Raw genomic sequence first — 15,540 nt, forward strand, 5'->3', positions numbered from 1 at the left:
TTTAAGAGCCGATCAAGTTACGGATACAAAGTTTTAAGAAATATTTCATTCAGGAGTGGCATTTACAGTGCTTGCCTGTTGCAAGAGTCATTGTTCACTTTACTTCCTTGAGCCATGCTGGAGAGAGTATGTGGGTGAGGGTGGAGGGGCTCGGTGTTTGTGTTCCGGGCTACAATAACCGCCCTCTGTGCACCTGCCTGGAGGAAAAACCAGTCCGACCGCCTCCCAAGACAAAAGAGCCCTGTTTAGAGTGCTGAAAACCCAGACATGAACTGACCCTGTCAAATTCCAGCTAGGAAAAAAAATATTCAATATTTTCATCCAATCCAGGAGGAGCTGGGTTCCTTTCCCGGCCTTGGTTTGAGCAAGGGTGACTGGTCAACAGAATCAGCTCTTTTCTCATGAGTCTCCCCACCCTTCTAGATTCCTTTACTGAGGGTAGCACTCACAACCTGGTACACCATCACCCTGTCCCTCAGGGGTCCCCGTCCCTCAGGGGTCCACACACATTATCAACCTCTTTCTCTCCCAGACCACTCCCGATGCAATCGGATGTGAGCCAAGCACCTCTTCCCAAAGCGATGTGTTGCCAACTACCCGTTACAAAGATATCCCCAGCACACACGTTACAAACTGCAGGTACGCTCATCATTGTAAGAAGGCTGGCCAGGAGGCCAAAGGGTCAAGACTACACTCTCTCTATTCCTATCATGGCGCTTAATGTCAGTTGGACAAAGGCCATGACTAACTGTAGATGACCTTTCCTGATTGTGCAGCTTCGGCTCATACTAATTCATATCTAGACTAAATCACACTAAACTCGACTGATAAGTACATCACCATAAAGGAAATGGTTTCTCAAAAAATCTGAAACAAAGTGAGGTTTCAGGCATTAGCCCAGGTAACAGACGAGCAACTCGAGACGGAAGGTGGAGGGGGGGTGACTAACCTAATTTGAGACCACAAGTTGGTGACAACACCAGAAATGACCTGTGAATTAAGATTTTCCTATTTCTCTGAGTGGAGGGGAAAGCAAATCACATTATGATTCTAACAATTAGCTTAGGCTGCCATTGGTAGTGAGGCCCTGACTGAAAACCATTTTTCGAATATTCTTGTTGATAAACAACTACACCCTCAAGGGTTAACGGCTTTCTCAAGACTGCTTCAATAGTTACTCCAAACTCCAGCCTCCAGGGGCAAGAAAACCAGACGATCAGCAGAGGAAAGCCAGGTTCCCTGACATGACCACTGCACCAGCATGTGTAGAATTGTTTGTGTCTGGAGTCAGCCTAGGAACCAAGCAATGGTCTATTTGATTGGGTGCTCAGTAAAAAGCTAGCCAAGAAAAAGAGTTGCCCACCTCGGGTATAAGCTACACCGAGTTACACTGACCAGTCTGGCAAATTCTCCATGAAGCATGGAGTTGAATCATAGCAGCCAGTAGGTGTGACCAGGGCCAAAGGCTGTCTACCAGATGATAGCCAGGGTGCTGCATACTGTGGGATTCAAGATGACTAGTCAAGGAATCTTTCTAGTTTTGTTCTGATATCCTAAGACAGTGGCTCGTGCCATCACCAACAAAGACCATGTCATCAACAAAGGCTTACCTCTCTCCATTTCTTCCTTAAAAACATTTACTTATTTACTTATTGGCGGGCACCTGTTTGCCCAGATAGGCACGTGGAGATCATAGAATAATCTGGTTCTCTCTTTTATCATGTGGGTTCTGGGAATCAACCTCAGGTGGCCGGGCTTGGCAGTGAGTGCATTTACCCACTGAGCCATCTTATAGGACTTGATCTTTCTCCCTCATTCTTGGCAACTCATCATGTGCTGTATAACAGTGAGACCTAAATTGTTGCATGTCTATGAGCCTCATTATCAGCCCTTTCCGTATTTGTTTATCTTTCCCCGTCTAAGCACCTAAAGCACAACACCTAGCCAACTCAGATGTAAGGGTTAGCTTCATTATGGTATGCAAGCATTCTCCAAAGAAAACAAGGGAGACCTTTGAACATGACCCATTGCCAGACATCCATATCGCACTAAGTGGGATATGGGAAGCAAATGCTAGAACCTTTCTCATTTTAAAACTTTCTATTCCTGATGTGTTTTATATAACTTAACTGCACAGTTGTTTGCAACAGGCTTTATAGATAATATGCTAAATATTGATTATAGATTCAAAATGCAAAGACTGCTGCTGCTTCAGATAACCAGCATAGAAACTGACAAGGAAGGTGCCAGATGCATGGAGAGGGGTTGCTCCAGCCCGGGGTTTACACTGCTTATCATCACAGGATAGAGAGAAGCCTGCCTGAGGCTCAGAGGAGGATAGAGCACCTGCTTTAAAAAGATGGAACACAGCTCTACAAACACTCTGAAAAGGCCAACAGGTGTCACTTAGTGTGGTCAAGGGAAATGAGGGCCAGAGAAGTTTAAGTTACTTGCTCGAACAGCAGTTGGTGGCAGAGGTAGTCCTTGAATCCAACTTCCCTTGCTTGAGATGCAATGCTTTGTCATTGTTAAGACATACTCCTTCCTGAATATTTGCCCATGGAGAGATTCCAGGGGTAAGAGTGGGAGTGGGGTGCTAGGAAGTAGCCTCCAGTCCCCTCAGCTCCGGCAACAAGACACTTGACCAGGAAGTCTCCCTGCGTAGATCCTTGCGAGCCGAGCACCATGTGCCAATGAACAGGCTCAGATGGCAGACCGAGCGCCATGTGCCTGTGAACAGGCTCAGATGCCAGACTCCAGCTTTGGCTCCGATTAATTACTGTGATGTGAGTATCAGCAAGCTACGTAAGTGCTCCGTGCTTTAGCTCCTTTACTTCCAAGATGAGGGGACTAAGTGAACCTCACAAGCTCTTGTCAGATTCTAGGTTCAAGAAAGGGGAGACGACCAACTGAATAGGAAAAAAATAAACCTTGACTAGCTACACATCTCATAGAGGGTTAGTAAATATGCAAATAACTAAAAAAACCCTAAACCACCAAACAAACAACACAATGAAAATTTGGGGAATGGAACTAAAAAGAGTTTTTAGTAAAAGAAACACAAATGTCTGGTAATTACCAGTGTTAAGCATCCTTAGTCATCAGGGATATGCAATCAAAACTACTTTGTGATTTCATCTTACCTCAGACAGAACGGATAACATTTTTAAAAAAGTTAACATCCTGGCATATATGAGGGGAACGGAAGACACTGTTGGTGTAAGTCACCATGGAAATCAGTTGGGAGGCTCCACAAAAAACTAGAATGATATCTACTATGTGATCATGCTTTACCAATCCTGGGCACATTCCTACTACAGAGATAACAGTTGTATCCAGTTCATTGCTGCTCTGTTCACAATATCCAGGAAACAGCTTACTTGTCTACCAACTGGCTGGATAATGAAAATGTGGTCTGTTTATACAATGGAATATTGTTCAGCTATATTCTGAGTTTGGCTGGGCTGTTCTTAGGATGGACTACCTGGCTGGATCTTGGGACAATCCACCTGCTAATCCCCAACGATTCTACATTGTGTTCTGAAAGTATGCCATGTCACCTCACAGAACAAACTAAACTAAACATCTACTTTCCCCTTCTCCTTCCTTCATCAAGTCAACCTGCTGGCCTTCCCACTCTGAGTATAGATTTATCTGTGATGATGGCCAGCAAGGATATCTTCTCGGAGAGTCCTTCCAACTGGAAAGCCTCCAGGACTGTACCATTCTCTTTGGCCCAGTTACCTCCGCAGCTGAGGCAACTGACAAAGCTTGGGTTCGGTGACCCTATCCCTTTGATTTTCTTGACCTTAGACCTTAACAAAAACATGTGCAGATCTGGGAAACCAGATAGTAAATTCTAGATGGTAAAGAGGTCTGAGAATAAGGAGAAAATTTTAGAACATCTATCCTGAAGCAGGACACTGAGATGGATACCTGTAATCCTAGTATCTGGGAGGCGGAGACAGGGGGACCATAGGTTTAAGGCCAACCTGGGCTATGTAGTGAAACCCAGTCTCAAAACAAAACAAAAGTCTATAAGACGCCTTAGCAAGTAAAGGGCTCACTAAGTCTGATGGTGAATTTTGTTGTGGTATATTTTCATCATACTTTGACATTGCTGAAATTGACAATAAAGTTTACTTTGAACCAGAAGGTGGAACTAGCTACTAGCTGACCAAAATTAGCCATAGAGGTTTTGGAGGGCAGAGGACATATAGAGAGACACAGGAAATAATAGGGTGGGGCTTAGAAAGATTCTTGGCCCTTTCGGATGAAAGAAGGAGAGAAAGAGGAGGTCACTGGTCACCGCTCCACCGCTTCTCTAATCATTCAGATTCTTACCTCAATATCTGACTCCCAAGTTTTTATTGATAAAGAATAATTATATAAACGCAACAGAACTTTATCCCTGGGACCTACATGGTGGAAGGAAAGAGCCAAATCCCACACGTTCTTCTCTGACCTGCCCACATGTGTGCCACGCACATACACGTGTATATGTACATACATAAAGAAATATAATCTTAAAAATTTAAACACGACAAAACAAAAACCATATATCCAGGTCTCCCAAACGACCCCAAAGACTTCTCTCTGCTGTCTAACCTGCCGTCTATGGGACTGCACATCACACCTGGGCTTCACCTGCGTCTCCCTTCACCAAATGAGCACAGATCTCATGACTTCCTGGTGTTTGACTTTACTGTTCCTTTTCTGCTTTGATCCCTCAGCCATGGTTATATTGCCTCCTTGGCCTCCTTGCTGAAAACCCTCAACTAGCCCCCTCCCTCTTGAGATTTATAGCTTTCCTGACTTTAGTAGGCGGTGCCCTTCTCCTCTCAACTCCAGTTTCTCCTGCCTTACATAATATTTAGACTTTCTTTAGCCAAACACCACACATTTTTGTGCTTTTAATATTTTTTCTATAAATTAGACTTTTCATGGCATCTAAACAGTTGCTGGAAGTAATATATAGTCAAGTACCACAGATTCTAGAATGCAGGGAATGTGGGACGTGGGCAGATGTGTGTGCCCTTGTGAAGAGAAACACATGAAACACCCTGTGTGTTGACATATGTCTGTGGCTTTGGAATAAAAAAACTGAAAGATCACTGGGTTCTTTAAATATCTTTATCCAAAACTTACTCCCATGGCACTGCAGTCTCCAAAGCTAAGGTTTCGTGGGAAGCATGGTGACTTCTGTCCCTGGCACCACCTCTTCCTCTCACTGTGTGGCCTTCAAGCAATCGTCTCTTTTGTTCATGCTTCAGTTGCTTGAGGTGAACTAAGAAATTTATTATTTTAAAACATTTTATGGAACTCTGGAAATGCTAATACAAAGGCTGCTAATAACAGTTGTTCCTTTTAACCTCAGAATCACATGGTGATACCTGATGCCAATGATACCAAAAGCACCAAGTACAGCCATACACCATAACCCTGAAGAGTGGGTATGAACCTGCTCCACCCATATCCTTGTCTACATGATCTACACAAACCTATGAACTTCAGCGCGAGCTTGAACTCTGAAAGGCCTTGGAGTTAACTTGTGGGGAGAGTTGGCTAACTTGACCAACCCACCCAAAAGTTTGTGGTTAATGGATTACAAATTTGGGTAATGCAGAACAATAAATCACAACTAAAATAATAAAGCTGAAAGTACACACAATTTAAGCAGAAACACCAGTGTTTTTTATCGGAAATGAAAGAAACCATTGATCATAGCAACTGTCTGAGATTAGCAGGGAGCCACATTTTCAAACATCCTGCAGTAAATCCAGAGCAGATCCAGCTGGAAAGCAAGAGTGGAAATAAAACTAGAAAATTCATACCACGCTTTGAAGTCTGCTTCTTTCACAACCACGAGTCCCTGATTCGCCCCAACCATTCGGAGCTGCTTTTGCTTGCTAAATTTATTTTAAAAGACACACAAGCCACACACACTTGCATATAATCTTTCAAATGGACTCCAGCTTTTTGCAAGGGTGGCTGGTTAGGGAATTTGAATCCCAAAATACTTTCTCTTGCAAATGAAACCAGCCATCAATTCCCTTGACTGCAACAGGAAAAGAAAGGAGTTCCAGCACTAAAACTAAAAACACTTTTGGTTCTAGTAAGAAGCGCATTTTGTTTTTCTTTTGTTCTATCCTTGACCCTTCCATGCACTTTGAAGTGTTCCTTTCCATGTGCTATAATCTACAAAGACTACCAATAGAGATAAGATAACCACATGCCAGATGCTAGAACGTGGGATGGAAGTCCAGTAATGTCTCCCATCCCATGAAGTCACCTGGGACTCCTCAAGTGGGCCATGTCACCATATTTAAAAGTAGCTGCTACCCTCCTAACCCATCATAAGAAAGCAAGCTAATGGTGTGGGCTGAGCAGAGCTTCAGTCTTGCTACCAAATACCAATGTCACCTACCAACTCTGCCTCAGGATACGCATTTATAGGCAGCTGGACCATTTGATCCTTTCTTTAATGATCAATATGGGGAAAGAGTCCCAACGACTGAGGCCCAGCATTGAAGGGACCCAACCTGTGGTCTCTTCAGGGGCTACAAGGAAGAAGCGAGAGCTAAGAAACAGAAAAGTTGTAATAACCAATTACTGAACATTGACAATTTATGTGTCAGGGTTTCTGTCAATGGAACAAAAACTTAAAAAGATATTTTGAATGACAGTACCTATCCAGGTCTAGAATTATGGAAAAATGTTAAACAATAAAGTCATTATTTCTACTCAGTCTCTTTTGGAAACAGCAGGTTGGACAAACAGAACTTTGCTGAAGTCTTTTCTAGCCCTGATATTATTGTAAGACAGTAAGGGGGGTCTAAAGAACAACTCACTGGTGGGATTTTAATTCTAATACACAGAGTGGGACAAATGACCTCATTGCTGAGGCTGCTCTAGTATGGACACTTCGGCATACCTGCCACACCCCCTCCCCCGTATTGCTTCTTTCTCACTCTGTATATTTTCTGGGTTTGTCTGCCTCTCATTCTCTTCTCATCTCTTCTGTACAGACATAGAAACAGTCGGAGTGTGTGCAGCCCAGAGAGACCGAGGAGCACACTGGGATGGGATGACTTCGCAGTTTCGGTTAAGTGTGCAGGAGCCTAGAAAGTTTTATTTTCTTGAATTAATGAGTGAGTTTGTGAAAGGCAGACTTCAAAATGCCAAGTAATTGAATGTGTCCTCTTAAGAATTCCTTCACAAGGCACAGGCTGTAGGGCAGGAGTAGGCTGGGAAAGGCCTTGGCCTATGGAGTCCACGCCTCCCTTCTTTGGCCTTCCCAACCGGGAGCTGGGTAACTCAACACTGCAACCTCAGTTCAGGGACTCATATCGGGGACCCTAACTGTGAGCACTGGGTGTGCCTAATCCAGACGACAACCCAGGCACAAATTGAATAAGGCAGAGGCAGCAACACAAAAACAAAGAACTCTCAACTCTACAAACACTGGGAGGGCAACAGCTGTCAGCTGAGATGAAAGGAGCAGGAGAGTGCCTCCCATCTCCTGACTTCTCCTCCCCCACAGCCATCCTTGTAGCCAGCCAGGACTTACTTTTATAGCCCTGTGCAGATGACCTTGTTCCAGCTAAGATAGGGGCTCCTTTGATCTCAGCAGGGGATGCTCTGGGCCTGCAGCTGGCAGATATTAATAGCACAGGATCAGCTCGGGCAGGAGAGATGGCTCAGTTGGACCAGGTCACTTGTATTCCCTTTTCTGCATCAGAGCAGAAGGGACTTCATTTCCCGGATCAACTCCTGCTGGGTGCTCCTCTCAGGCCAGCCCGGATCATTTTATTGCTGGCTGCTCTTGGCTGCCTGCTCTCATAACTTGTTTTCAAGGGAGCACTGCTTAAGCAGGGGTCTCTGCCGTGCAGCTGAAATCCATTACAGGACTCCATAAACCAGAAGAGCCACCCGTGGCTGGGGGCTTCCCAGCTGCAGACCACCGCACCATGTCAGCACCGAAAAAGACTGGAGCAGTCTTCTACTCCTTCAGAAATAACATCAAACAGAAGAAATTGAGGTCCTAAAGATCTGCCCATGCTCATAGCTACACACAGGCAAAGGTGATCAAATAGGGGACTAAAATCCACAAGCGGTTTACGCTATTTTCTGCCATCTCTTTCCTATCTCTCTCATTGACACTTGGGGACCATTGCAATATATGTGAGCAGGAACGCATGTTCTAAGTATTGCTCCCCGCAACCCCCCCTTGGTGTGTTCTGTTTTTGTTTTTTGTTTTGTTTTGGTCTAAAGTTCTGGGATAGAATATCACTGTCTCATGAGTATTAGGCAAGTGTTTTCCCCAGCCAAAATCTGTTTATTTTAACTCACTGGTAAGTAACTCCATTGTAAACTTTGGGAAAAATATTTCTATGTTCTCTTTACAAGTTCCCTCAATACAAAAAAAAAAACACTTAAAAAACAAAACAAAACAAAACCCCATCTGCTTCATTTCCCGCTAGGGCTTCATAATTAGGAGGAGTTAGTTACCGAAGGATGAACTAAGAACTCTCTTTCCATGCAGCAGCTCATCACTTCCCTGTTGCCATTACACTAGAGTTCAAAGCCACTTCTTTCCCGTCCATTTTGCTCTACTCCTTTGCTTAAAATATAGCAGGGAGCCAAAAAGTAAATAAATAAAAATGAGATGCACTTATGTTCAAATAAAGAAGCAAGATATTCTCTTTTGGTTTCCTCAGAGCTGAACAAATTGTGCATGTGTGTGTGTGTGTGTGTGTGTGTGTGTGTGTGTGTGTGTGTGTGCTATGTGTATAATTATAATGATTTTTAATGACATTCCTAGGCAGAGTGCTGGTCTCTATTTTCTGTGGTACTCACTTAATATCTCCTTATGGTTTACAGTACGCCTACAGCTTTTGGTTGGTCACTGTGATAAAAACATGCACACAGAAAGAATATAGCCTAGTGCTGGTTATACATTCAGTAGTCAAGCACTTGTGATTATAATATGCCTGAAGCCCTAAGTTCTATCTCTCACACAAGACATATCTACCAATTTGGTTTAAAAATGTATGAAAAGTTAACTTTCTTAGAGTATTTCTTTACATACCCAAGCAGGCAGAGAGGACAGAGGAGGGAGAGAGCAAGATCAACTGTGCAGGCCAGGAGGCTCTGCGCAGGAGGCAGCCTTTGAGACTGAACTGTGCAGGCCAGGAGGCTCTGCGCAGGAGGCAGCTTTTGAGACTGGAGGACTGGCCTTGGGAAGGGGGATGAGAGAACAAGAAAGAAACACTGTTCTAGAGACAGAGAGAAGGGCATCAGAAGATTGCATGCTTGACATAGACGCTTTATTCAAGGACTTAGTGAGCTGACCAGCAAGGGGAGGGCTGACCCGGCAGGGTTAAGAAGGATTAACCTTATTTAGTGGGGTTCTAGAAACTAGTCCACTCAAAAAAAAGGTACTGGAGGTTTTGCATTTGCTGACTCCCACATTATATTACATAACTGGTAGAATAAACCTCAAATTCCTGAATATTTTTAAATTGGCACACATATTTTAGCGCATCCTCAGAAAAGACAATCTTCGGTATTTTGAGTAAGAGGGAGCACCCTGGAGTAAGGCCAAATAGCAGAATGGAAACAGAAGGTCTTCTTACAGGGTTTATTAAAATGAGCCAATTATGAGTTTTAATAAATCACTTGATCATAACACAAACCACAAAGAAAACAAAGGGATACATGAAAGATATATTTGGGAAGAAAGCTAAAGCCAATTTGATGAGAGGAGTTGAAAGAGAGGTGAATTCCAGCTAGTTCAGGTTCTCAGCTCAGGTGGCAAGAGGTTGACAGATCACTGGATGCAGAAAGTAGGGACACCGGCGCATTTTACAGCGTTCATAAACACGTCGGTTGTTTTCACTATGAAAAACAACACCAAGAAGCAGACATGTGGGGCTTTCAATCTGAGACAAAAGTGGTACTGACCCATGCAGGCTACCTGGTCCGGCAGTCAGGAGCCTTTCTAGGCCTGAAAGTCCCCTGGATTCCAGCAGGGCCAATTCTCTGAAAGTAGAAAGGGAAAGTGGGCCTGGAAGGACTGTGTGAGTCGACTCAGGCCCCTAGCACTGTGCCCCAAATTCAACTGCAACTAGAAAAGCTCAGAAATGTCAAGGGAGGACTTTAACAAAATTAGAAACCACCTTCTGGATGCTGATGTAGTTCCCCCAACCACTCACGGTTCACTGCCCTCAAATCCCAGCCCGTCTGACCTTTGCTAAGTAGGAGGTCGTAGGGAAAGGGCAGATTTACAACTGGGGAGACTTTGTCTTGCTCCTTCTGCAAAGCTGATCAGGAACATCACACCTCTTGCACATAGAACCACTGCACACTTTCCCAGAGGTGCTCAGTACAAATAAAAGGCGAGATGGCAATGGGACCACTAGCATTCGGTTCAGAAACAGCAACTAGTTAGCAAGGCGCAACAGAGGTCGACAAGACTCCCTCCAGGGGAAGATGATGGATGTGTGGAAAGATGACTCAAAGGAAACTCACTCAGAGACAGCAAAAGACAAGAATAGATCAGGTGCCCAGCAAGATGTCCAAGCCTAAATCACCAGGCTCCAGCAGGCAGCACTGACCAGCATCCAGGAGCCACGTCTCCCAGCTCTCAGCAGGAGGCAGGAGGCTGTATGTCAGTGTCAAGTTTCAGTCTCTCCAGGACAGATCCTTTACCTTCAGACAGGGACAAATCATCAGCCGGAGACACCAGGTCTGCTTGAGAAGGGAGGGCTCCACTCAGATGGGTCGTAATTTGATTCGTCAAGATAACCTGTGAACAGACAGGGAGAACGGAGGGGGAAGGGAGAAGAAAGAGAGAAGACCAAATTAATTATTAGAGCTATCAAAAGGCAGACTGTGGTTTAGGAGGGGAGTGATAAAGGCAGGTAGGAAAACCCCAGCTCTAACTTTCTCCAGCTTATCAGGCAGGGGCTATCGCTATTCAAAACCCAGAAAACAGAGCTGACATGGCTGATTGCGCCTTCCCAAATACAGAACAGGCTGAGAAGTGTTATAATATTAGCTAAAAGCAGGAGACAAGCCAGAATTAAGATGCACACATGCACATTATATAAAGTTTATCAATTTTTTTTTTGAAAACTAGGTCCCAAGTCTAAGATGTTGCTGGTACTGGTTTCTAAAGGCATCATTTAAAGTTTGGAGACCAGCGGGTTCTTCCTACTATCCCCAGAGTCAGCTCTATTTCCAAATGTATGAAACAGATATAAGATTCGTCTCTAAAGGGACAGCACAGGCTTCTTTTACATTAGCTGATGAAACCTAAGAAGCGCAGTGTCACTATGCATTTAAGGCACAAGTGGCCACAATTTTAGTGCTGTGGACTTTATTTTGTATTAAAGTTCCAGGAAAGGACTCTAAACAACTTACCTTACATGACCCAACGCTATACAGCACTTTCCTATCTGGCTAAGTCAAGAAACTTTACTTCCCTCAAAAATTTCCATTGCTAAGTCTATTCTACTGCTTAACAATCTAAAGAGAGGATAAAATGCTAGAACATTCCAAGAACACATTCACTGTCAAAAGTTCTGGGTGAGGTTCCCATCACAAGTAGGAACCCCTGGGCATCTTGGTCTCGTGAAGGAAACGTCTGCTGGTGCACAGTTCAGTGCTTAGAATGTGTACCTCATAGGACAGAACTGTCTAGGTCCTTCGAGAGGGTTAGCTTATGGGTTTGTCATCCTGATATGAACAGAATAATCTCTTTTATCAGAATTTCTCATGGTGCCGGGGATTGAACTTGGGGCTTTGTGAATGCCAGCCAAACACTCTACTCCCATCTAGACTCCCCATTACCCAGCTTTTCTACCATACCTCTGCCACTGTGTCTTCAATGGACCAGGGACACATATAAATCCTGAGCCAATGGCAGCTTAATTGAGGGGTGAGAGGGGAATAGGAAGACAAGGTCAGGCTAAGCAATGAGGGACTCGATTAGCAGAGACAAGCTCTCAGAGGCCTCAGTCTCAGGGACCCTTGGAAACTCCAGCTACTCTGCAATGCTGGCCAGGCTTTCTAGGAGCCCACACAGTACTTGCCACCCTCACACCTCAGATCCTGTCGCCTGGCTCCTTCTCATCTGGACTGGGAAGAGTCACATGGGCTGTCTTCAGTGAACATGCCTAAAACTAACAAGTGCTCATGTGAAAGTATGAATTAAAAATCATGTTCGCCTCTCACTTCAGAGTATATACTATAAACTACAGAGTTTAATATAGCTGGATTCAAACTGTGACCTTGATAGCCTTGACCTTGGAAAAGCTGCTAAACTGCCGAGCCCCATGTTCTACAGACAACACAGTATTTATTTTACAGAAGTTTACGTGACTTGGGTGAGATAATCAATAGGATGTATTTAACGGGGTCCCTGGTACTAAGAGAAAGTCCACGAGCCGGAAGCACTGCAGTTATTCTAGAAGGATGACATGGAAGCTAATGATAGGATGCTTCAGACATTGGTCTAAAAACCGAATATTAAATCATGATCTTCATATCAGAAATTAGTCATATAGCAGAGAGTTCTCAGTAAGCTTAGTCTTTTTATTTTTGAGCTAACCACAAATTTTTGTATAAAACGGGTCTTGAGAGATGGTTCTGTGCTTAAGAGAACTTGCTGATCTTACAGAGAACCCAGGTTCAGTTCCCAGCACCCACAGGCCAACTCTCAACCACCCGCAACTCCAGCTTAGGAGAGCTGTTTCCCTCTTTTGGCTGCCACAGGAACCATATGCACGAGGTACACATGCATACAAATACTCATACATATAAAATAATAGATAAAATCTTTAAATAATTGATGTTAAAAGATCGTAGAAAAGGTAAGTAGTTGGCGCAAAGCCAACGAGATAGTGATATTGCTCTGACAATGTTATGTGTCTCATCTACTGAGAAGCAAAACAATATATGTTCTAGGGTTTTTTTTAAATGTGACTTCTGAGAAGTCTAGACATATAAGTCTTGATTTTATTAAAAATGTTTATTAACATACATTCTTTACAAAATGATAAGTTTCAAAATGACATTTTCATTTTTCTTTCTAAAATTTTTATTTCTTTTGAGACAGAGTCTTATTATGTAGTTCAGGTTGTTCTAGAATTCATTGTGGCCATCAAGCTGGCCTCCTCAGAGCTGGGATTAAAGTGTGTGACACTAGACCATAACAGTCTGTTCATTCACGAACATCACACATCTGACCACACTCGGCACCCGTCTGCTATGTTATGCTTATTGGATCAGTTATCTGTGGACATGAAAGTTGTTTCCTCTGAACTATTTTAAGGTTATTTTAGTTGGTTAGGCTTGCAATGAGGAATATGATAACAAAAGTGAGCTTTCATTTTTGTGGGACTCTTCCAGATGATGGCTTGTTGAAAAAGACTGGATCTCTAATAATGTGGTAGCAGTGCGGACATTAAGAGGAAAGAGAACATGGCTTCTCCAGACCTGTATAAATTAATGAGAAGGTATCAGCTAAAATATTTCCATCACTCTTTTTCAACGTTGGTTTTGTAACGGAAACACGTACCGAGGTGATGCTTTTACTGTATGGAATGGATAACAGCCTGCAAATCTCCAGCGAGCTACAGATGGCTTCAAAAATAGCTGCACTGAGGGGGGTTGCAGGTCAGTGGCAGAGCACTTGCCTAGCAGCCGAGAGGATTGGGGTTGGATTCCCAGCAGAAGAACGACAGGATGGGAAGGGGGAAGGGGAGTAGGGAAGGGAAGGAAGGAAAATACACATTTCCACTGAGGTAGGTGGAGAAGAAAAGCTTTTCTCTTTCTGTCGATTATCTTTTCCTTGTTATCATAGGTCTTAAAGCCAAGCCACTGGCCGGAAACTGGGGGGCTTGCGAATCACATCATCTGATGGAACTGTGTGGTTTTCTAAACCTGTGTTTAGCAAAACGATGGAACAGAAACACTTCCAAAAGCATCAATTACAAATAATCACAACTTGGACAGAAGCCTACAGACGTGTTTTTCTCTGAGGCAATCTGGAGACGTGAAAACTATGCTCTTAAACTAACTTATAAAATACTACTACAGAGTTATAAACAGAGTCTTAACACTGTCTGGTTTCTGAAAACGAGTTCCGACTGACACTTCAGAGGGCTGTTCATAAACTCTGTTTGTCTGGAGCAATTGGGGCTTCTGATATTGGACATAAACTTGTGTGAGAGCAGTTTGCACAGAGGTTTAGAGCAGTGGCTTTGGAATTAGACGGACTGGAGTTGAGATCTAGGCTCTACTGTTTCTACCTAAATGACACTGGCCAGGGTAACTTTTCTTGATGTGCTTAACCCTCACGAGTTCGAGCATTAGATCTGACAATTTACTTAAGATCTTTAACACAGTACCCAGCCTATGGCAAATGGTTCTCTGCCATTGTCCCTCACCATCCATTGCTGACTGTGCTTTGCTTGCTCAGAAGTCTCACGCCCAACTTTACAGATCAGTCTGTTAGTATATATGTGTATGCATGGGTGTTTTGTATCTGTTAAAAATTGTAAAAATAGTTTTTCATTTTAATAAAAAAATCACAAACAAAAGTCAGGGGTACCTTTGTACAGCATATCATTCACCGTTGACAAAGAACATACATTTGCTATTTATATCTTTAAAGGCGATAAAACTTCAATTGGAAGTGCATCTGTTATTGTCACCATTTCCTTAAAAGCATGACTAATTGAAAGCACAACGTACGTACATCGGCATCAACTCTAACTACAAAGCCAGAGGGGGACTCTTGGACAAAGGGGAAGATAAGAGTTTTAATGATCATGGCTTCATCCGAAATCAGGAGGAGACTGAATCTGGCTCAGAATTTACTTAGGAGAACACCATTCTCCTACTGAGCAGGAGGGCCAGGAGCCCTGCAAGCTGCAAGTTATAGAGTAACTACTGTTTGACTCAATTTTTTTTTTTTTTTAATGACGAGATCACTTACTTGTTTTCTAGCACTGCCTTGGCTATAGGATGCATAAAAAGCATATTTGTACACAAAGGCACCCTCATATTGCTATACTGCCCCCCAACACAAAGAAGGGGACATTTCTTCCTTCAAAGGTAAGTCCCAATGCATGTCCATCATGGTTCCAGGAATGAACCAGACTAGAATGGTGAGAAAATGAATAAAAGACAGACAGACGGGCACATGGACAGAAACCTGGGATAGGCAGTCTGGCCTTCAGCTGGAGAAACTAGCACCCCAGAATCTCATCGTGTCTTTTATGTACAGAAGAACAAGAAGGCAGAGTTTATGGAGCAGAACTGGATTAGGGGACAGATTTTCCTAATCTCCATAGGAGCAGTCTCAGACTGTAAATACCTGTGGAGAGAAAGCTATGGTTGATGGTTTCAGCACACACCGTCAACACTAGCACTTGGTCTCCCGAGGAAGGCTGCACCTTCCCTCTGAACCTGAGGCTACGAGGTCCTTGACATGGCCATGCCCATGTCAACAGTACTGCTGGCTCAGGC

At 43.6% G+C, this 15,540-nt stretch overlaps 1 protein-coding gene across 1 annotated transcript in view; it reads right to left on the reverse strand.

The window, feature by feature from the left end:
• The window catches only part of Rad51b (RAD51 paralog B), a 504,429-nt gene that overhangs the window by 135,281 nt on the left and 353,608 nt on the right, over nucleotides 1–15,540 (reverse strand). Inside the window, exon 8 of the mRNA XM_057782601.1 lies at nucleotides 10,714–10,810. Coding sequence (XP_057638584.1) covers nucleotides 10,714–10,810 — 97 coding nt within the window. The remainder of the gene's footprint in view (nucleotides 1–10,713; nucleotides 10,811–15,540) is intronic.

Source organism: Chionomys nivalis, chromosome 10 (assembly GCF_950005125.1).
Source record: "Chionomys nivalis chromosome 10, mChiNiv1.1, whole genome shotgun sequence".
NCBI classification, from domain to species: Eukaryota; Metazoa; Chordata; class Mammalia; order Rodentia; family Cricetidae; genus Chionomys; species Chionomys nivalis.